The sequence below is a fragment of the Oncorhynchus mykiss genome, chromosome 16 (genome assembly GCF_057628025.1).
Source record: "Oncorhynchus mykiss isolate SJ-2025 chromosome 16, ASM5762802v1, whole genome shotgun sequence".
Classification (NCBI taxonomy): Eukaryota; Metazoa; Chordata; class Actinopteri; order Salmoniformes; family Salmonidae; genus Oncorhynchus; species Oncorhynchus mykiss.
Window position 1 is genome coordinate 61,918,878 of NC_143037.1, and position 24,267 is coordinate 61,943,144.

The 24,267-nt window shown below is 42.3% G+C and overlaps 1 protein-coding gene across 2 annotated transcripts; it reads right to left on the minus strand.

Annotated features, from left to right (window-relative positions):
* Positions 1 to 22,108, minus strand: LOC110492425 (ninjurin-1). 2 transcript variants are annotated; one of them, XM_090203607.1, is made up of 4 exons: positions 21,942 to 22,108; positions 5,777 to 6,020; positions 2,071 to 2,246; positions 1 to 828 (listed from the first exon to the last, which is right to left on the minus strand). In XM_090203607.1, the coding sequence occupies exons 1-3, from the start codon at positions 21,981 to 21,983 to the stop codon at positions 2,104 to 2,106; spliced, it is 429 nt and encodes a 142-aa protein (XP_090059733.1). In that variant the 5' UTR covers positions 21,984 to 22,108; the 3' UTR covers positions 1 to 828; positions 2,071 to 2,103. The 2 variants fall into 2 exon arrangements, with proteins under 2 accessions (XP_090059733.1, XP_090059734.1); XM_090203608.1 differs by having other exon boundaries at positions 1 to 40; positions 21,942 to 22,079.
* Positions 22,109 to 24,267: the final 2,159 nt, after the last annotated feature.

Below are 24,267 nucleotides of genomic sequence, written 5' to 3' on the forward strand. Positions count from 1 at the left end.
TGCTTTTTGGATGGTCATTTATTACCAGAGCAGGACGTATCTGTGAGAGTGGTAACCTGACAATGTAATACAAACATCTCACATCATTGCAATAGCACCAAAAATACCACTAGAGGGCACTCCTGACCTAACCCAGAGACATCTGCAGGCCAGATAAGAGGATAATGAAATGAGCTGCTATGAAGATGATCACAAGTGCCATAGCAGCTTTACATAGCAGCTTTACACGACAGGTGTGGTTACTATTCTGCAGTTCAAGTGAACATGTGTATTTCTCTATGGAATCTCCTCTAGTACCCTTACTGGTTACAGTAAGATAGATGAAGAGTGACGTCTGGTAGATGATGATTATCTGTGGCAGTTAAGAGTCCTGGTGTCTATTCTCAGTAGCTTTGCTTCAGTGAGCTGTGTTTCTATATCTGTTTCTGTCTGTAGGGAGACGCAGATCAAAGAGCAGATGGGGAGGAGGGGTGAGTGGCGGATTGGAGGGGTGAGGGAGTGGGGAGGGTGTCACAAGAGTGATTGTTCTGTTTGAATCCCAGTACTCCCAGTCCCAAAAGACAGACAGTTATTAGTCCCACTTAGAATGATCTGCAGCCATGATGATGATGAAGCGCATCTGAATATGAAATCCTTCAGAAGTTCTTTTCATTCCAGACTCCTCCAACCAACTCAGGGGTATTACACTAAGTTAGAGCCAGATACAGTGCATGAGAGCAATAGATATACAAAATGTTTATAGATCTGTCTATTGTCCTGGTTAGTGGATTTGTGTGTCACTATCTGGATCATGGTCTGTCTGTGTGATTCCATGGATAGCAATGGAAGCTATGGGAAAGAAAGGGGAATGTATCATTAGTTTATGATGTCATGTTCCCTTAGACTCCATCAGTACATAGCTACAATAGTAGTTATGAGTGTCCCTGCCAAACCTAGGATTACAATGCCATATGATCTTATTCTGAGCGGTAAGAACAGAACCGTCAAACTAGATTTTCTTTTAGCTATTTCTATTACATTGCTAACCAATGAAATTCTTCACCATGAGCTGTGTATTCAATGCTGGAGACTTAATGGTACAAGGATGTACAGAGTCTGAGAAAGTGAGATGTTAATTGTGTATGCGGTAACAGTACTGAGTCTAATCACGGCCTCAGCTTTAATGAGCAGTTCTTTCTCTATCTGCATCTGATGATAGTGAGTCACCACACAGCCAAAATAACCATGCACTCTTCTCACAGCTCTTCTATGTGTCTTGGTCTGAGACGAGATTATCAGTGGCACATCTAGCCGGGATATCGCAGATCCTTGATGTAGTGCAATGTTAGCTCTTTTATTGATCAAGACTCACATCAACTGCTGCTCAATGCTGCAACGATTTGTTCTATTTAAATGCAGTAAATGCAGCATACTACGAGACTACGACACAAGCTGAATGTGTTCTCTATGTTTTGAGAGTGAGGCACAGACTCTTTTTCCATACATGTGCTCTTCAGACCCGTCAGGCACAGTGGCCCAGGCTGTCTGAGCAAGACCCATGACGTCCTCCTTTCACCTCATAAATGTGATAAAAAATTTACATTCGGTGCTCAGCCTTCCTCAATGCTGTGGCTTGGAGTATTTGTGTGTGAGAGTGAGCGAGAGATAGGCAGTGTGTGTGCTTGCTTGCTGGAGATAACTACAGTACAGGGCAGGAGGCAGACACGGAGGTCACATGATCCCTGGCTGTTGTCTCTGTTTTCCTGTTGGTCTCCTACACAAACACACAGTGTTGTTTATGAAAGCAAACCTCTCTCTCATCGGGACAAAAGGGTTCTGGACTGGTAAAAAGACAGTAGTTGAGTTTTGTTGGGGGGTGTTTTCTAGTGGAAGTTTCTGTCGAGTCCTGGAACAGTGCGTATTTATGGGTCAGGTTGGGGGAGCATGGGCGTTTAGGAAGGTCAGGAGATACGGAGAACAGGACAGCTGCTGAGTCATGGACAAACTATTGGGGGAAAGTGCAAACAATTCCTGTTTGAGTTTGAGAGAGGGGAGAAGAGAGAGAGTGTGTGTGTGTGTGTGTGTGTGTACCTAAGGGGGTGGTGATGCATTTCTGTGTCCTGGTCAGGCTTTCTGATTGGGTTTCTGTACTCCAAAGGCAGTGATGAAGACGTTGACTACTACGATGACGAAGACGAGGCCTGTGGCCAGGTTCTCCATTACATTCAGCCTGAAGTGTTTACTCTGGTCATTCAGGTTCCACCGCACTGTGGAGAGAACAGGGGAAATTGGTACAGATGAGCTTTACAAACACTCACAGCATGCACTCGCAAACACACACGTATGCAAACATAGACTCCCTCTCTCACACATACACACAGATAACTCTACACACACATAAAAAGTATAATCCTGATTGAGTGATAGCGGCTAGCCCGGGACTGGAGCCAATCCATAGTGACATACTGCTTTGTACTCAGTGCTCTGTATAAGTGTCTCTCAGGCCTGGTCCTCATGTACCCCGGACTGAACTCTGCCAACTCTCTGCTGCTTAGCTCAGAGGAAACATATGTGTGACCAGGACACAGTGAGTATAAAGAACAAAAAGAATAGCTTAACACTGCAGTGGGCTAAACTCAGGGTCACACAGTGTTTCTTGGTAGTCTTAAACACATTTACTTTGAAACAAACACATACTGTACACCTCACACACATGGTTATGGGCTGTACCATGTCAGATATAGAGTTGAAATGTATTCAATTTTGAGTTTGCATCCCAATATTAAGCTTTATATACATCACAGAAGACTGAAATATAACAAAAGCGTTTGACATAGAACGCCAGATTTTCGTTGTTTAAATGTTTTTTTAAAATGTTTATTAATTATGAAATGATGAAAAATATGAATAACGTTCCACCCAGGAGACCACTAGAGGGCGATTTGATCATTTGACTGCTGGAAAGAGCTACGTCTATTATTTTACAGAGGGGCATGGTTAATGGTATCTATGAATATGTGTGTAGTGGATGTAGATGTTCTGATAATGTTATGTGCTTGTGTACCACAGGAGGCTGCTGAGGGGAGGACGGCTCATAGTAATGTCTGGAACGGAGCTAATGGAATGGTATCAACCTACTGGAAACCATGTATTTGATACCATTCCACCTATTCCGATCCAACCATTACCACGAGCCCATCCTCCCCAATTAAGGTGCCACCAACCTCCTGTGGTGTGCACGTGCATGTGTGTGTGGGGGGCAGATTAGAAGATGTTAAACGTTGTGAGAAACCCTGCCTGTGTCTCTGGCTGTGTGTGTCTGGCCCAGGCATTCACAGCACACACCACCAATTGAGTATTTAATAGAACTCCCATTAGCCAAGGCAGCAGCTACTCTTCCTGGGGTCCAAACAAGAATAAAACAATTGCATCACAACAAAACAACAGCCTACATCATAATTAAAACTATACATCATACAAGACATGACTACATTATTTATCTATTATAACAAATGTACAATATAAAATGTACAATACTACAATAATACAACACCACAATGTGTGTATGTGTGTAGAGTGCATGTGTTAGAGTGTGTGTGCGAATGCGTGTGTCTCTTCACAGTCCGTGTTGTGACGTGAGGTGTTGTTTTTATCAGTTTTTTAAATCCGATTTTACTGCTTGCTTGAGTTACTTGATGTGGAACTGAGTTCCATGTAGTCATGGCACTATGCAGTACGTTGTGCTTCCCAGAGTCTGTTAGTTGTTTGAACAGTCAGTTCGAATGGTCAAAGACAGGGGGGGGGGGGGGGGTCAGAGGGAAAGAGAATGGGAGAGAAGGGGGGGTAGAGGGGGAAAGGGGAGGCGAGGTTCTAGGGTCACATGGGTTTTGAATGAGGAGCAGATGCATTATGGGTGAAGAAGAGATGAGAGAGGGCGAAAAGCAGGGCAATGTGAATAGTAGAGGAGATATGGAAGGTGGAGAAGAGAGAGGGGGGGTTGGGGAGGAACAAGAGAGAATGGGAGGATGGGGGGGTGAAGGTATGGGTTGAGCAACGGTCAATGGGGAGAAGAGGGAGGGGTGAGAGAAGCAGGGAGAGTGTGATGGTTCTGACATGCAGGTTCAGTGCAGGTTCAGTGCATGATCCCTTCAAATGGAGTTCACTAGTGGAAAAGTAAAGCCTTGTGACTTAGTGAATGAGTGTTAATTCAGAGAGAGAGTGGTTAAAAACATATGGGCTGGACATACTAAGTGTTTTCCTACTGGGGGACTGTAAGAGATGAATTACAATGATGTGACCTGCACCATTCATTAACTATCTGGTTTCACAAGAAAATACAATTTAAACCAAAGTGACATGGTGCAGAAATCATGGGAGCAAATGTGAGGGCAGTGATGTAGACATGATGAAGAGCAGTCTCTGTGATGTAGACATGAGGAAGAGCAGTCTCTATGATGTAGACATGAGGAAGAGTAGTCTCTATGATGTAGACATGATGAAGAGCAGTCTCTGTGATGTAGACATGATGAAGAGTAGTCTCTGTGATGTAGACATGATGAAGAGTAGTCTCTATGATGTAGACATGATGAAGAGTAGTCTCTATGATGTAGACATGATGAAGAGTAGTCTCTGTGATGTAGACATGATGAAGAGCAGTCTCTATGATGTAGACATGATGAAGAGTAGTCTCTGTGATGTAGACATGATGAAGAGCAGTCTCTGTGATGTAGACATGATGAAGAGCAGTCTCTGTGATGTAGACATGATGAAGAGCAGTCTCTGTGATGTAGACATGATGAAGAGCAGTCTCTGTGATGTAGACATGATGAAGAGTAGTCTCTGTAATGTAGACATGATGAAGAGTAGTCTCTGTGATGTAGACATGAGGAAGAGTAGTCTCTATGATGTAGACATGATGAAGAGTAGTCTCTGTGATGTAGACATGATGAAGAGCAGTCTCTGTGATGTAGACATGATGAAGAGCAGTCTCTGTGATGTAGACATGATGAAGAGTAGTCTCTATGATGTAGACATGATGAAGAGTAGTCTCTATGATGTAGACATGATGAAGAGTAGTCTCTATGATGTAGACATGATGAAGAGCATTCTATGTGATGTAGACATGATGAAGAGCAGTCTCTGTAATGTAGACATGATGAAGAGCAGTCTCTGTGATGTCGACATGATGAAGAGCAGTCTCTGTCCAGTGCTGAAGATCAAGGTCACTGTCAGCCTGTACAGTCACACCTGAAGAATTCAATCTTCAACAGCATAGCATTTGACCTTGTGGGAACCAACAAAATGTTCCCAGTTGGTCAAATTTTTGTTTGTTTACTATTCTTGTGGGACTTCTGGTTCCCACAAGAATGGTTAAACACGTCCACACGTCCACACACACACACCTGGTCACATGCCTAGTTGCCATGGCTACAGCACCTCAGCAACGCTGCAGTAGGTAATTGGTTGTATGTCAGGAAACATTGGACTTGATAGGTATGAGGTCGTCCTCAGTTAAGGTCAACACAAAGTGTTGAGGGAGGAGGAAGTTATAAAACACATGTTCACTGATGAAGATGAGACACAAAAGGCTCATGAAGATTGACAGACACAAGCGGCTCCATTTAGATAGCGTGCATGAGCGGGGCTAGTGTCAAAAGAGTCCATAATACAGCAATCATTACGCAGGTTTAGAATGCAACTGTCTAATGTAGGCCTATTTGATGCAAACGCAAAAGTGTTGCATTCAATACGCTTCGTTTAAAAATGTCCTCCAGAGATACAGTGTTGTTATCCTCACCGATGAAGATGAGGAGGACCCCCACAGTGACCTGCAGGCTGAGGGAGATGCTGATGAGAGTGATGAGGGGAGTGTACAAGGAGAAGTCTGGCCCCTGCTCCAGGACAGCCTTCAGCTGGGAAGCGTTGGCCATGAGCAGGGCTACGTCCAGCATGCTCTCTGCTGCACTCTTCTTATTGGCATAGTGGTTCATGTTCAGGAGAGCAGAGGGGCTGCCACCGTGCCAGACACCTGTATGGGGGACCTGGAGACACAAACACATGTTAACAATACAATCAGATACCTGGTTATATTGTTGAAGAACATGCACATAACGCACATTTTCACATAAACCTCCCATTGACATCAATTTATGATTTAGACTTGCTTTTTAGGTGGAAGTTTAGCTTAGCAAGATTCATCTCACAATGAGACAAAACACAGTCAGTGATCATCTATGATGTGTTAATGCTGTTATCATATGCACCACTATCATATCTATCATATTATAACAGTAAAGGCATTATGAAAAAAACATCCATGTTAGTAAACAAACACTCCCATTAAGTGGAGGCGAACACACACACACCGTGGCTAAGTCCCAGACTATGAGCTCATCTCTGCTGGTATCCCCCCCACCTCCGACAAACACACTACGCACCTACACCCCTTCACCTAGTTACACTGAATGCTATCTGTATGTTTACATTGCAAACCTGTCTATGTTTACAAACACACTCTAGTGGCCCAATACTGTGGCTGTGGGGTTAGTGAGGACTTTCCGGGACAGAGGAACAACACCAGGTGCAGGTCGAGGACACTTCAGGACAGGGATCTCTGGTCGTGAAGGGATACTGCTACTTTGTTCCTGCCCTGTGTGGGAACTGTACATTAACTTTGTCAACCTGATAATTTAAGTAGCCTACTGAATGTGAATGCATCATATTTTTGTATATGTCATAAAATGAATAATGAATACATTAAAGCCATATTATATGTCTCAGATGAATGAAGGATGTATGATTAAATGAATCAGTTCCTCCAGGTACTGATTCCTCTATGTCTGATGATGTTAGATAGCAGGTCATATGGGGAGTTCAGGACTGCTCTGATGACTACGTCCCATTCAGCTCCCACCGAATTCTGTTCAGGGGCCTCAGTTATCAAAGTGCGTGCGCACAAAAAATACGTGCATCAGTTTTCCCACAAAGGTTGGTATTTATCCATTTTGAACTTGACAGGAAAGTGTGCGCTTCTCCACGCAAATCTCAAACCATGTGTGCACGCACACAAGTTGATCAACTGCATTGCAAGCAAATATTGTTCTTTAGGTGTACATGAAGATTTGATGCACAGGAATTATAATAATGGTAGGCTAATAAAAACATTAACTCGTTTGCCTAGTGATAAAACATGCATTTGCAGTTGGTACCTATGCGCGACAGTAAACAGACTGTAGGCTACAGTATTGCTGTGCGATAGGAGCGGAACATAATAGCCTATTTAATCTCAGAGCCTATATATAAGGCAGGAGATAGAAATACAATCTATTGATAAACTAAGTATTGAACAGGAATTCGTATTTTGTATAGACGTGGTGGCTGTAGTAGCGTTTACTTAGAAATTGTTCGAAAGGTCTATCAATCTTGTGTTTGGCACTCGCTACACGTGACATTTTTTTTTAAAGTCCTGCAAAAGATTAAAACATTCTGCCCACGCCTCTACAGAAATCTGATGACATTTGCCATTGCGATATATATTTTTTTATGATCATTGTCAAGTTCCAACACCTCCAAATCATACAGCAAATTAGGGCGTTATGTTACCTTAAAATGGTGAATGGAGGGCGTTTTCCAGGCGGGGTTGTAGCGCTCGTTCACGAGCCCACAAATATATTATGGTCGGATTATTCATTGAAAACATTCATACAGTATATGATGCGTGCGACAGTTTGATAAATCCCAATAATTTGTTGCGCACGCAAATCATAGAATCGCCATGTACGCCAGAATTTAGTACAACATTTACGCACGGTTGTTAAATGAGGCCCCTGATCTTAAAGCTGGAATCCTTCATGGTGAAACTGCCACATCCGTTTGGGATGCTACAACAACAAAGCAGTTACTGCAAACAACGAACACCGTTTTTTCCCCCTTGGCCATCATTGCCTGAAGATAGAACAGCAGAATATACACTGCATTTTTTTAAATCACACTGCTCGATGCACCACACCTCTGATAAATCCACAGAACAAAAACTAGATGAAAGCTGCTGGGGCGGACAATGGCGCTGTTCCCCTAATGCAGATTCCATCTTTAAAGTGCTGCTGACTAAATGTTTTGCAATGACTGAACAACTAGGCCTTCTGAGGAAAGTGAACTTGAAGTCATGCTAAACCATCTCCAATGCATTAACAACCATTCAATGACATTGGATGCATGTATCTGGGTCTCCTGACCCATCCTGTCTCAGCCTCCTGTCCTATTCGGTGTCCTGTGTGAATCTAAGTGTGCGTTCTCTAATTCTCTCCTTCTCTCTTTCTTTCTCTCTCTCGGAGGACCTGAGCCCTAGGACCATGCCCCAGGACTACCTGACATGATGACTCCTTGCTGTCCCCAGTCCACCTGGCCGTGCTGCTGCTCCAGTTTCAACTGTTCTGCCTTATTATTATTCGACCATGCTGGTCATTTATGAACATTTGAACATCTTGGCCATGTTCTGTTATAATCTCCACCCGGCACAGCCAAAAGAGGACTGGCCATCCCACATATGCTCTCTCTAATTCTCTCTTTCTTTCTCTCCCTCGGAGGACCATGCCCCAGGAATACCTGACATGATGACTCCTTGCTCTCCCCAGTCCACCTGACCGTGCTGCTGCTCCAGTTTAAACTGTTCTGCCTTATTATTATTCGACCATGCTGGTCATTTATGAACATTTGAACATCTTGGCCATGTTCTGTTATAATCTCCACCCGGCACAGCCAGAAGAGGACTGGCCATCCCACATATGCTCTCTCTAATTCTCTCTTTCTTTCTCTCTCTCGGAGGACCTGAGCCCTAGGACCATGCCCCAGGAATACCTGACATGATGACTCCTTGCTGTCCCCAGTCCACCTGACTGTGCTGCTGCTCCAGTTTCAACTGTTCTGCCTTATTATTATTCGACCATGCTGGTCATTTATGAACATTTGAACATCTTGGCCTTTCTAGGGAGTTTTTCCTAGCCACCGTGCTTCTACACCTGCATTGCTTGTTGTTTGGGGTTTTAGGCTGGGTTTCTGTACAGCACTTTGAGATATCAGCTGATGTACGAAGGGCTATATAAATAAATTTGATTGGATTTGATTTGATGTATCCCCCCTCTCTCCAACAGCTGTGGAGGACTGGCTGTTAAATTGTCAGTGCTGTATCACAGTGCTGTGTACAGACAATCTTCCTTCCTTCCCTCTGTTCCAGGAATAGAGACAGTGGATGAGAGGGGCGGTAGGCTTTACAGCAGAGAGAGACAGTCAGAGGTTCTGTTTTAGGAAGGGGAGAACAGAACCCTCTAATTTACCACAGAGCTGAGCTGAATTACCATGCCTTCAGGAAGAAACTGGCAACGTTGGTGCAGTAACCCGAGAGAGAGAGAGATGGGTGTGTTCTCTGCAGTAGCTGGTGTGTTGATTAGCCACCCAATATCCCTTACATGTTGAGGTGGTTAGGCTATATGATGAGCTTTACAATTATGTGAGGAAACTGTACCCGGCTAGATGCATTTAAATATCTAAAGTACCCCTGTGCTTTTTGGGGGGTGGCCTGACCTATATTTATTGCATGGCTCCTACTGTGCTGCACATCTGTGCAATGTTCATAAAATATCTGGATCAGGATCCTTCCCATCAGGATGTACTATTGAATCAATCCTGAATAGACATATTAAACCAAGATAAAACCCTTACAACCCAGACTGTGAGCCTTTATAGAGTTAGTGCACTAAGAATTGCAAGGTCACACAAACAAAACAACTCTTAAAAACATGCCCTCTGTGTTCCTAAAGAACTGATGTCACATTTGTGTCCTTGTGATAAGTGACAGATACTCATCGGTACAACACAAGACATGCAAACAGATAAAATAACACCTTACTGCACAAAGGGGACTGTGAAGAGACACAGCCATTTTCTATGTCTTGCATTGTAATTTGCACTGTACTATGTACAGTGGGCTCCCGAGTGGCGCAGTGGTCTAAGACACTGCATCTCAGTGCAAGAGGTGTCTCTACAGACCCTGGTTCGATTCCTGTATCACAACCGGCTGTGATTGGGAGTCCCAAAAGGCGGTGCACAATTGGCCCAACGTCATCCGGGTTAGGGTTTGGCTGGGGTAGGGCGTCATTGTTCTTAACTGACTTGCCTAGTTAAATTAAAAATGTATTAGACCTGAATATTGTGTGTATGTGTGGCATTTTAAATGTGGATTCTAATGAATACCAAATACTTGAGCGAAACACAGTGATCTTTGTGCTGAACACTTTCACGACCTGCCAGGGTCACCTGCTCTCTTCTCACACACTGAACCCACTGAGGGCATTCAAGGACAGCCCTTATGCCTTAATCAATAGGTCTTATGTGAGACCACAGGTTCTGAAGGTGTAGGCTATCCATAGGACTGACTGACACTGCAGTCTGGGAAACCTGCCTCATTCAATTTCTTCATTGCTGGCTGAGGCTGGCTGACACAACAGAATGATAGTGGTAATTTGGCATGATTGAGCATAAGCAATGGCATAGGTCCAAAAAAAGTGCACACCCCGCACACACACACGTGCACACACACATACTTCACTTTTTATTACAAGTACAGAAAGCAACCGACTGACTGACGCAGTTCTGTATTTGAATAGAACTCTCGATTGAAAAGTATAAACGAACAAAGCATGTATTAGCATATGATTGCGCTGACGTTCTCTACTGGAGAGGCAGTGTTAGTCAATCACTCTGCAGGTCCATTGTTATTCTGCCTGACCAAAAAACGGACGGTCCACTATTTTGTTACTATGAATTATTCAGCTCAACAATCCCTGTGTAAGGGAAAGACAGAGAGAAAACAAAAGGATATATATATATATTTTTTAAAAGCCTTTATTGTAAATGTAAGAAGTGCACAGAAATTCAGTGCAGCATCCATTATATAATTTATTTTATTTCACCTTTATTTAACCAGATAGGCCAGTAGAGAACAAGTTCTCATTTACAACTGCGACCTGGCCAAGATAAAGCAAAGCAGTGTGACAAAAACAACAACACAGAGTATATATGGGATAAACAAAAGTATAGTCAATTACACAATAGAAAAATCTGTATACAGTGTGTGGAAATGAAGAAAGGAGGTAAGGCAATAAATAGGCCATAGTGGTGAAGTAATTATAATTTAGCAATTAACACTGGAGTTTATTTTTATTTTATTTTACCTTTATTTAACCAGGCAAGTCAGTTAAGAACAAATTCTTATTTTCAATGACGGCCTGGGAACAGTGGGTTAACTGCCTGTTCAGGGGCAGAACGACAGATTTGTACCTTGTCAGCTCGGGGGTTTGAACTCGCAACCTTCCGGTTACTAGTCCAACGCTCTAACCACTAGGCTACCCTGCCGCCCCAATGAAGGAGTGATACAGTGGGGCAAAAAAGTATTTAGTCAGCCACCAATTGTGCAAGTTTTCCCACTTAAAAAGATGAGAGAGGCCTATAATTTTCATCATAGGTACACTTCAACTATGACAGACAAAATGAGAAAAAAAATCCAGAAAATCACATTGTAGGATTTTTTATGAATTTATTTGCAAATTATGGTGGAAAATAAGTATTTGGTCACCTACAAACAAGCAAGATTTCTGGCTCTCACAGACCTGCTAACTTATTCTTTAAGAGGCTCCTCTGTCCTCCACTCGTTACCTGTATTAATGGCACCTGTTTGAACTTGTTATCAGTATAAAATACACCTGTCCACAACCTCAAACAGTCACACTCCAAGACCAAAGAGCTGTCAAAGGACACCAGAAACAAAATTGTAGACCTGCGCCAGGCTGGGAAGACTGAATCTGCAATAGGTAAGCAGCTTGGTTTGAAGAAATCAACTGTGGGAGCAATTATTAGGAAATGGAAGACATACAAGACCACTGATAATCTCCCTCGATCTGGGCCTCCACGCAAGATCTCACCCCGTGGGGTCAAAATGATCACAAGAACGGTGAGCAAAAATCCCAGAACTACACGGGGGGATCTAGTGAATGACCTGCAGAGAGCTGGGCCCAAAGTAACAAAGCCTACCATCAGTAACACACAACGCCGCCAGGGACTCAAATCCTGCTTAAGCCAGTACATGTCCAGGCCTGTCTGAAGTTTGCTAGAGAGCATTTGGATGATCCAGAAGAAGATTGGAAGAATGTCATATGGTCAGATGAAACCAAAATATAACTTTTTGGTAAAAACTCAACTCGTCGTGTTTGGAGGACAAAGAATGCTGAGTTGCATCCAAATAACACCATACCTACTGTGAAGCATGGGGGTGGAAACATCATGCTTTGGGGCTGTTTTTCTGCAAAGGGACCAGGACGACTGATCCGTGTAAAGGAAAGAATGAATGGGGCCATGTATCGTGAGATTTTGAGTGAAAACCTCTTTCCATCAGCAAGGGAATTGAAGATGAAACGTGGCTGGGTCTTTCAGCATGACAATGATCCCAAACACACCGCCCGGGCAACGAAGGAGTGGCTTCGTAAGAAGCATTTCAAGGTCCTGGAGTGGCCTAGCCAGTCTCCAGATCTCAACCCCATAGAAAATCTTTGGAGGGAGTTGAAAGTCCGTGTTGCCCAGCAACAGCCCCAAAACATCACTGCTCTAGAGGAGATCTGCATGGAGGAAAGGGCCAAAATACCAGCAACAGTGTGTGAAAACCTTGTGAAGACTTACAGAAAACGTTTGACCTCTGTCATTGACAACAAAGGGTATATAACAAAGTATTGAGATAAACTTTTGTTATTGACCAAATACTTATTTTCCACCATAGTTTGCAAATAAATTCATTAAAAATCCTACAATGTGATTTTCTGGATTGTTTTTCCTCATTTTGTCTGTCATAGTTGAAGTGTACCTATGATGAAAATTACAGGCCTCTCTCATCTTTTTAAGTGGGAGAACTTGCACAATTGGTGGCTGACTAAATACTTTTTTGCCCCACTGTAGATGTGCAGATGAGGATATGTAAGTAGAAATACTGGTATGCAAAAGAGCAGAAAAACAAAAACAAATATGGGGATGAGGTAGGTACTTGGTTGGATGGGCTATTTACAGATGGGCTATGTACAGCTGCAGCGATCGGTAAGCTGCTCTGACAGCTGATGCTTAAAGTTAGTGAGGGAGATATAAGTCTCCAACTTCAGTGATTTTTGCAATTTGTTCCAGTCATTGACAGCAGAGAACTGGAAGGAAAGGTGGCCAAAGTAGGTGTTGGCTTTGGAGATGACCAGTGAAAAATACCTGCTGGAGTGTTTGCTACGGGTGGGTGTTGCTATGGTGACCAGTAAGCTGAGATAAGGTGGAGCTTTACCTAGCAAAGACTTATAGATTACCTGGAGCCAGTGCGTTTGGCGACGAATATGTAGCGAGGACCAGCTAACGAGAGTATACAGGTCGCAGTGGTGGGTAGTATATGGGGCTTTGGTGACACAACGGATGGCAATGTGATAGACTGCATCCAATTTGCTGAGTAGAGTGTTGGAGGCTATTTTGTAAATGACATCGTCAAGTCAAGGATCGGTAGGATAGTCAGCTTTACGAGGGTATGTTTGGCAGCATAATCAATTAAAGGAAAACAATAAAGCCAAATTCTAAATGTACAGTTAATTGTCATCCCCTCTCCACTCATCCACAAAACCAAGTGCTCCCTCCACCTCTGAACAAAACACGTCCCTGTAACATGTTGGTCTCAAAGCCCAGATCTTTCAGTGACAGGATATGACAATATCAAGCATAATTCTTCAGTCATTAGACCTTAGAGAACAATCACCACATCCTGCCTTTGACCAGACTCAACTGTGTGTTTATTGCCTAGGCCTAAATACACAGCTGTCTTAGCCCGAGAGAGAGGGAGAGAGAGGGGGGTAGAGAGAGAGCGAAAGCGAGGGAGTGAGAGAGCGGGAGAGAGAGGGAGAGAAACTGAGAGAGTGTAGAAGGTCGCTGCAGCAGTCATTTAGAATAGCTGGAGATAGCTGCCCACGTAGTTGAGTAATAACGCTAAAAGGAAATCATATGTTGTCACTCTCTGTCTGCATACCTCTCAACACCGCCTGCCCAACCCACTACAGTAGGTGTGAATTAAATGTGTCACTGACTGCAGCCCAAGCAGTCCCTAGTGATAACTGTCATAACTGTTTCCTATGCTCTAGTCCGTTACAGCACAGTTACCTGATCTACCTGGAAGACAGCTAGCCTATGTGCTGAGGTAGCCTGGTCCCAGATCTGTAGCCTATACTTTAGCCAACTCTTCTGGCTATCATTGACATGCCACACCTGTTAGTATAGCCTAGTAGCCTACATGTCTCACTTTTGTTTGATTGATTCTGTAGGTTGTCTGTCTTTTCTTTACATTTACAGGGGCATTGAAAAAGCCCCGCAGAATCCATCTGGTCCTAGTAAATATTGGCAGCAGTGCCTGGCTAGCAGCACTCTGGTAGGACCCCCCTCCCCACAACCTCAAACTCCCATTGATAGTGCTTCTATTCAGTTCAAGTAAGCACAAGCTTTCACAGACTCCAAAACATTTTCTACACAATGTTCTCAGCTTAGTGAAGCCAGATGAAGAAGAACAATTACAGTTGTGAATGACACTATTTCTGTGAAAATAGATGAATCGTCTCATCTAAAAACATGCATTGTCTTCACTGTAGATCAAGCTTTCACACAATGTTCTCGGGGGTTACCGCACCAACGTTGTCAGTCTCTACCTGAAGGCATGGTAATTCAGCTCACCTTAGGGAAGCCTGATGAAGACAAGTCACAGTTGTGAATACTACACTATTGTTGTGAAAATGTATAATTATCTGGGTACCCAGACTAGGCTGTTGATATTTACCATACAAGCACATAGACTTTCACAGACTTTAAGCTCATCCTCACTTTGGGCTGACTCTGACTAAAAAAATCCACTGTGTGAGAAGTGAACTCATTTAACCCCCGGCCAGCATCAATGAACAGCTATGCCTACTCTCACTGTTTTCATCTGTGAATGGGGTTTTTCTAAACTGCCAGACAGTTGTGGTGCTAGTCTGCTATTCCCTAGTAGACTGAGAGGCAGGTTGGGCTCTAGGCTATACAAAAGGGACACTCTGGGATACGTACTGTACACTATGGTTACAATTCTGTCTCTTTAGCCAACTGCATTGGCAGGAAAAAGAATGGCAACCAGACTAGGCGACATCTTGAAAATTCCAGCCTGATAAGAATATAAGAGTGTAGCATTTATGCAGACCAAGTTGCATTTTTCATCAGAATGTATTTTATTCTGTTCTTGCTTGACTTGCAGGATGCGTGGTTGGGTTTTAAATGAAGAGGATGCTGCTACAGGATGTGTGTCACTCTTTGCCTCTCTATCTCTCCGCATCAGCACTTCTGTGTTCTCCATCCATCATGTCCCATCAGTCTCCTCTGCTCACCTCAGAGACTGGCCTGGGATCGACACAACTGTATTTCATTTTCATGGTTCTCTGAAGGGCTTTTAGTTTAACATCCCACTGGAAACATATGCAAACACTGCTATTCCAAAGCACAGTATACTGTAGCTTACCTACATTACAATGGCAATACAATGCAACCAACCTAGCCTGTAACCTATAGCCTGTAGCTCCCATTATTAAATCCGTCCCTCAAGGCTTCGCAGCACTGTTGGTTTACCATAGTCCAAATTGGTGAAGTGAAATGAAAAATGTCCACCTGTGTGCAATCTAAGTGTCCCATGATCGGTCACATGATCTCAGTATATATATATATATATATATATATATATATATATAAAGGCCCCAGAGTCTGCAACACCACTAAGCAAGAGGCACCACCAAGCAAGCGGCACCACCAAGCAAGCGGCACCATAAAGACCAAGGAGCTCTCCAAACAGATCAGGGACAAAGTTGTGGAGAAGTACAGATCAGGGTTGGGTTATAAAAAAATATCAGAAACGTTGATCATCCCACGGAGCACCATTAAATCCATTATTAAAAAATGGAAAGAATATGGCACCACAACAAACCTGTCAAGAGAGGGCCGCCCACCAAAACTCATGGACCAGGCAAGGAGGGCATTAATCAGAGGCAACAAAGAGACCAAAGGTAACCCTGAAGGAGCCGCAAAGCTCCACAGCAGAGATTGGAGTATCTGTCCATAGGACCACTTTAAGCCATACAATCCACAGAGCTGGGCTTTACGGAAGAGTGGCCAGAAAAAAGCCATTGCTTAAAAAAAAAACTCAGCAAACACGTTTGGTGTGTGCCAAAAAGGCATGTTGGAGACTCCCCAAACATATGGAAGAAGGTACTCTGGTCAGATGAGAATAAAATTCAGCTTTTTGGCCACCAAGGAAAACGCTATGTCTGGCACAAACCCAACACCTCTCATCACCCAGAGAATATCATCCCCACAGTGAAGCATGGTGGTGGCAGCATCATGCTGTGGGGATGTTTTTCATCGGCAAGGACTGGGACACTGGTCAGAATTGAAGGAATGATGGATGGTGCTAAATACAAGGAAATTCTTGGGGGAAACCTGTTTCAGTCTTCCAGATTTGAGACTGAGATTCACCTTCCAGCAGGACAATGACCCTAAGCATACTGCTAAAGCAACACTCGAGTGGTTTAAGGGGAAACAATTAAATGTCTTGGAATGGACTAATCTTATTTCTTGTTTGTATCGCAATACAAAAATATGTTGCATCTTCAAAGTGGTAGGCATGTTGTGTAAATCAAAAGATACAAATCCACCAAAAATCAATTTTAATTCCAGGTTGTAAGGCTACAAAATAGGAAAAATGCCAAGGAGGGTGAATACTTTCGCAAGCCACTGTGTATATATATATATATATATATATATATATATATATATATATATATATATATACATACATACATACATATACACATATATATGTGTGTATATATATATATATATATATATATACAGAGGGGCAAAAAAGTATTTAGTCAGCCACCAATTGTGCAAGTTCTCCCACTTAAAAAGATGAGAGAGGCCCGTAATTTTCATCATAGGTACACTTCAACTATGACAGACAAAATTAGACAAAAAAATCCAGAAAATCACATTGTAGGATTTTTAATTAATTTATTTGCAAATTATGGTGGAAAATAAGTATTTGGTCCAAAAAAATTTAACTAGGCAAGTCAGTTAAGAACAAATTCTTATGTTCAATGCCGGCCTAGTGGATTAACTGCCTGTTCAGGGGCAGAACGACAGATTTGTACCTTGTCAGCTCGGGGGTTTGAACTTGCAACCTTCCGGTTCCTAATCCAACGCTCTAACCACTAGGCTACACTGCCGCCCCTAAACGTAATAATACCGTAGTGCTGTGGAGCTTCGGTTGGCCTGGGATAGCCTGCCTCTTTTGGCTGGTGAGTAGAGCCGTTCGTGACAGGGTCGGGGTGTGGCCGAATGAGTTGCGGCTCCTCTCCTGATGCGCACCACATGTTTGTGGAGAACCTGGTGCTAAATCACTCGTAGACGACCTGATAACAAAAGTTTATCTCAATATTTTGTTATATACCCTTTGTTGGCAATGACAGAGGTCAAACGTTTTCTGTAAGTCTTCACAAGGTTTTCACACACTGTTGCTGGTATTTTGGCCCATTCCTCCATGCAGATCTCCTCTAGAGCAGTGATGTTTTGGGGCTGTTGCTGGGCAACACGGACTTTCAACTCCCTCCAAAGATTGTCTATGGGGTTGAGATCTGGAGACTGGCTAGGCCACTCCAGGGCCTTGAAATGCTTCTTACTAAGCCACTCCTTCGTTGCCCGGGCGGTGTGTTTGGGATCATTGGCATGCTGAAAGACCCAGCCACGTTTTATCTTCAATGCCCTTGCTGATGGAAGGAGGTTTTCACTCAAAATCTCACGATACATGGCCCCATTCATTCTTTACTTTACACGGATCAGTCGTCCTGGTCCCTTTGCAGAAAAACAGCCCCAAAACATGATGTTTCCACCCCCATGCTTCACAGTATATAAATATATATATATATATTTATATAGATATACATACATATATGTGTGTATGTTTTTTCATGTGCCTGTTTTGCATGTTATTTTGGCATTAATATGTGTCACATATCAGTTTGCAAACAATGTACAAAAAAAGTTTAATCTTCTCTAGTTGCGCAGTGATTGGCTCAGTGTTCTGTCACTCATGGGGACACTTCATCACCGCAAAATCTACAGGGAGAGCTAGGAAGTTCAAGCCCCCTTGGGTGCTGCCATAGATTTACATTATCAGTGCCCGTTATATCTACTGTAGCTTTGATTGGACTGATCATGTCAATGTCATACCTTCAAAATCTTAGCTAGCAAGCTAGACAAGCGTTCATCATCAACAATCTACTGGCAAATCCTTGTCATATGAAGAGAAATTATAGATAAAACGTGCTCATCAGACATTGGACATAAACATTACGCAACAAGTTGGAAATCACAAATTCAACAATGAGTGGTTTGGAAGGAATCAGTGGCTAACTGCAAGCGATGCAAAGCAATCACTATTTTGCTTCCCCTGCCTTCTATTTGGTGGAGAGGGGGTGTGGTCCAAGTCTGGGTTTAAGGGTCTCTTTTCCAAGCTTAAAAGGATAAACATTCACACACAACACCATGGGCTAGAAAAAGTTGAATACATTGGCCATGCTGTCAATCAAGTATGACTTCTGCTGCATTCAAAACAACTGGAAACTCAGAACTGGGAAATCTCTAACTTCAGTGAGTTCGAGACAACTGGGAACTCTGAAAAAATGTGCTCCGACTGGGACATACATTTTGAACAGTCATCCAACTCGGAATTCCAAGTTGGGAACCCGGACCTCTTTCTAGATCTCCGACCTGAAGCTCACTGACGTCATGATTCAACCTTGTTTTTTTCAGAGTTCCTAGTTGTCTTGAAAGCACCATAAATCCAGAGAATGCCAGACTTCGATGACAAAGTTACATGACAAAATTTGCCCACAAGAAGGACCTTCCTGTTCAAGTGAGCACAGCACAACGGTGAGTCCAAAAATGTATTGTATGCTGCTGCATAAATAATGTAATATGCCAGGGAGATATGTATACTGTAGCTAAGAAATGAAGACTAAGTGTATGTTGTGTAGTAAGCTGTTAGTAGCCCATGTGCCTCACCCTAATAATTTGGTCCATTAACCCCTTCATAATTTAGCCTACTGTTCTGACTTGGTGGTGCACATGTAGCCTACAGCCTGTTTTAGAGAAAAGTCATCATCGAATATTGTAAGAGCTTTCATTGTCTATATGCCCCCTTTATTTATCCTATGGTTTTGGCTTGGTGTACAGGGAGAATACTGTAAGAATGGCCCATGTTCTAAATTCTGTTGCTGTACATTTCTAAAGTGATTTACAAACAGTTATATTGACTACATCCATCTTAGCTCGTTCATTAATGTCTTAATCGAAATGACGGATTGCCTCCTATCCGCTCATTGTTCCCTTATGCCATAGTTTGTACATCTTAATTGTCAGTAGAAACCACATTTGTTTACGCAAGTCAGTCATATCAGCTATGTTTTTTTTATCAGTAAATGAGGCTGAATGAACTGTTTAGCTGCCAGACAAGGCTCCGCTGATAGCAAGTTGTAGTGGTGGTAAGGATTCACTCCATGGCGCTGAAAAGAAAGCTCTGCTGTTGGGACAGCTTTAAGTAGGCCCTAACAGTTTGTGGGCTCCGTTTGTCACCGTTATAGTGGAGTTAATGTATTGTTTAGTGGCTTTGTTGGCATGCACCCCCCCCAAAATGTTTTCGTTTGTCCCACCAAGATCAACATGCTAAAATCGCCACTGGCTATGCCTAATCAAGAACATTAGTCGATTAACTACCAGGTAGAAAATAAACATAGTAGTTCTGCGGATCTCCAGGCTCGGATTTGAGCTCAGGAAGTGCAAATTAAATAAAGTCCTCTGAGAGGACAGAAAGCAATTTACACAGCGTCCATGAGGCATTATTCACTCTCACTGTGGGGAGACATATTGTAAATGACACCAATTGCACATTGAATCGAGTGTAAAGATATCCATATTCTGTCCTCCGTGACTCAACTGTGACAGTCTCAGGACAGTAGCTAGACATACTGGCAAGCACATACGCATGCATGCACACACTCTCTCTATCTCTCTCTCTCTGAAATTTAAAGGAGCTATATGGGGGACAGGGACAGGCTGTTGGGATGACACAATGAAGCTCATTTCCTCCCTATGTAAAGTGTTATTGCTTTATAAGTAGCACTAAACTACCTCCCAATAACTGGGGAAATGGGAACACACAATGTCATTAAAAACACTTTACAGGGGTCTAGTTAACACAAAATTGCTAATGAAAGTATTTGATTGAGCACCATCATATCAATACCATAAATGCATTAAGCAAAATGCGTACACCAAGCCCTTTAGAATTATTTCCACTAAAATTGGATGTGTGATGAAAGAAAGGAAACTGTTTCTTATTGGAACATCGTGTCAGGGATCCAACACAAATGGCATTCATTATTCACTGGGCCACTTAGGTGCATAGAGGCACAACTCCTCAAGGGATGCAGACTTTCACCGGAGACCTGGCCAAAAGATGTCAGCCATTTCAGGAAAGGCCAAGTCTTGATCTGATCCGTAGACTGTCCCAAAACAAAATCATAATTTCAATTGACTAACCTCACCTACACAATCTATCCTAAGCACTAAAGGGCTCTGCTAACAAGGATTATAATCATGTTTTATTATAACAATAGCCAAGGTTACATTGTGGGGTGCCCTCCAAAACGTTTCTAAACTGAAAATGTGTTGATTACTAGTTAGATTTGAAATGGTGTTATGTATCTAATCTCTGTGCTATAAAAGGGTATTGTAAAATGGTGTTATAAAAGGTTGTAAAAAATGAAGTATTTCTTAAAATGCATCCAATATGGTTCCAAATAAGGCTTAATTGGTGGAGATCTTGTAGACACAAAGAAATGTAGTGAACATTATGGTGCACGATATTACAACAGGTTGTTTTGTGTTGATAAAATATTTAGTTAAGCTACAATGTTGTGTTTTTCTTCTTCATATCATGGCATCGCCTTCGATGCTTACATCCCAAGAATGAAAGGTGATGCAGTTTGTCACGCCCTGGTCAAAGTATTTTGTGTTGATTTTCATTTATTTGGTCAGGCCAGGGTGTGGCATGGGTTTTTGTATGTGGTGTGTTGGGATTGTAGCTTAGTGGGGTGTTCTAGTGAAGTCTATGGCTGTCTGAAGTGGTTCTCAATCAGAGGCAGGTGTTTATCGTTGTCTCTGATTGGGAACCATATTTAGGCAGCCATATTCTTTGGGTGTTTCGTGGGTGATTGTCCTTAGTATCCTGATGTCCTTGTTCTGTGTTAGTTTACACAAGTATAGGCTGTTTAGGTTTTCGTTACGTTCATTGTTTTTGTAGTGTTTGTGTTTAGTGTGTTTGTCATTAAACATGAATCGTAATCTACACGCCGCATTTTGGTCCGATCCTTGCTACACCTCCTCGTCCGAGGAGGAGATAGAAGAAAGCCGTTACACAGTTGTCTGTGAGGGATCTCACAGCCTCTGCCTCATTAAGCGCAGCAGCCTATAAACTCACACTGGCACCATGGTAACCAATTTTAGAGCAAGATTAGCTGACTAGCCGCTATTAAATTTAGGGAAACTATAATAAGAAATATTGTGTGCTTCAGTAAAAGTGTATTTTGTGTCTACAAACATTATTATATTGTTAGGCCTACATTGGCAGGTTTGTTAGCCTAGCTAAACGGGCGACAGTGGCTAATGTGGATGGCAATGGCAACATTGCTGCCAGTCCATTACCTCTCTTGGAAGTGAGAGAACTTGTTACTTTGATGCTAAGTAGGTTGCAACTACAGATCATCACTTACCTCCCCTCCATTTTCTCTGTCGGCGCTGCCGTTCATTTCCATATTGATGGCAATGTCAGGGGTAAAAAAAAACAAGATACCAGTTTTGTTTCACATTAAAAAATGTGGAACCAACTTGTCTGCTCCGCGAAGGAAAGTGAGCTCTTGGGTCGCGCGCGCTGTGGAATGGGGGTGGATCAATTTCCCGATTTGGATCAACTGCATAAATCCTGCTGTATGTATCCTAGTATTATACACCCCATAATAATAGCTTGCCTGGGGACCAAAAGTTGCTCTGGCATAGCTACATAGATTGAAAATACCACATTTGAAGACCAAAGTCTAGGGTTGTTGTCTACAAATAAAATACATTATTATTGAAACATAGGCCTGGGTGTATATTTATGATCATGCTAGTACATTTAAAAAAATATATATATATATATATATCAATTAATTATACAAACAAAGATGTATGTAATATTAGTTAGAGCAGGGAACTCAAATTAATTATTAAATTATTAATTAATCATATCTACAGGGTAACCTGGATCAGAGGACAGTTGAGTGGAATGTCTTTTTGCAGGTTAGGTTAATGATTTTCACAATGAGAAAGGCACTCATTTGTTTTGCTATGTTTGTTATCATAGATAGGCCTACTGCAATTCATGCACAGGGTGCACTCTTGCAGGTCTTTCTTTTAGTGTAGGGTTCAGTGGAAAGTATGCCTCCCTCTGGTCACATCTGTGTCCAGAAGAGTATATTATGCAAAGACTGTCTCGAAAACTTAATAGAAGACTGTTTTCAACCATGTTTGTTTTCAAGTATGCATATTCAATATATACATGTCTGTTTGGCCCTCTCTTTTTTTTTATTTACAAATCTGGAGTTTGAGGTTCCCTTGTGTGTGGTGGTGACGCATCTACAGTAACCTATTTGCTTTGTAGTTATCTTGAGCCAACGCCAAGCCAAGGAATGATAAGGTGTACATTTCATTTAGCTTCAATGCTGGGAGGGACTCACAGTTTTACAAAAGAACATCACTTATTATATGGATTAGGGTAATCAGATTTCATCATTAATCTTTCATCCTATCCACAGTACTGTCAGTCAGTTGACTCAAGAGGGAAGTGGTGACTCAAGGAAGGCTATGGGAGGCAGTTTTTTGCATTTTGCTGTTCTCTCTCTACCCCTCTCTCTCTCTCACACACACACACACACACACACACACACACACACACTTACACACACACACACACACACACACTTTTACTCCACTACATTCCTAAATAAAAAATATTTATTTTTCACTCCCATACTTCCCTGACACCCAAAAGTACTCTTTACATTTTGAATGCTCAGGCAGGACAGCAATATGGTCATAGCTAGAGATGTAGACCAGATCATTTCATAGGAAATAGCTACTAGCTGTCTTTAATAAAAATTAATAGTCTCCTGCCAATATAGCTCAAAATAAATTGAATGCCATGTGATCAGTTTTTCAGATGAGACGTTAAACCTGTGTCCTGACTCTCTGTGGTCACTAAAGATCCCATGGCACTTATCGTAAGAGTAGGTGTGTTAACCCAGGTGTCCTGGCTAAATTCCCAATCTGGCCTTCATACCATCATGGCCATACCCAGTTTAGCTTGTCTCATTCATCCCCCCTCCTTTCCCGTGTAACTATTCCCCAGGTCGTTGCTGTAAATGAGAATGTCTTCTCAGTCAATTTACCTGGTAATTTTTTTTATTGTATTTATTTATTTCACCTTTATTTAACCAGGTAGGCAAGTTGAGAACAAGTTCTCATTTACAATTGCGACCTGGCCAAGATAAAGCAAAGCAGTTTGACACATACAACGACACAGAGTTACACATGGAGTAAAACAAACATACAGTCAATAATACAGTAGAAACAAGTCTATATACGATGTGAGCAAATGAAGTGAGATAAGGGAGGTAAAGGCACAAAAAAAAGGCCATGGTGGCAAAGTAAATACAATATAGCAAGTAAAACACTGGAATGGTAGATTTGCAGTGGAAGAATGTGCAATGTAGAAATAAAAATAATGGGGTGCAAAGGAGCAAAATAAATAAAATAAATACAGTAGGGAAAGAGGTAGTTGTTTGGGCTAAATTATAGGTGGGCTATGTACAGGTGCAGTAATCTGTGAGCTGCTCTGACAGCTGGTGCTTAAAGCTAGTGAGGGAGATAAGTGTTTCCAGTTTCAGAGATTTTTGTAGTTCATTCCAGTCATTGGCAGCAGAGAACTGGTAGGAGAGGCGGCCAAAGAAAGAATTGGTTTTGGGGGTGACCAGTGAGATATACCTGCTGGAGCGCCGGCTA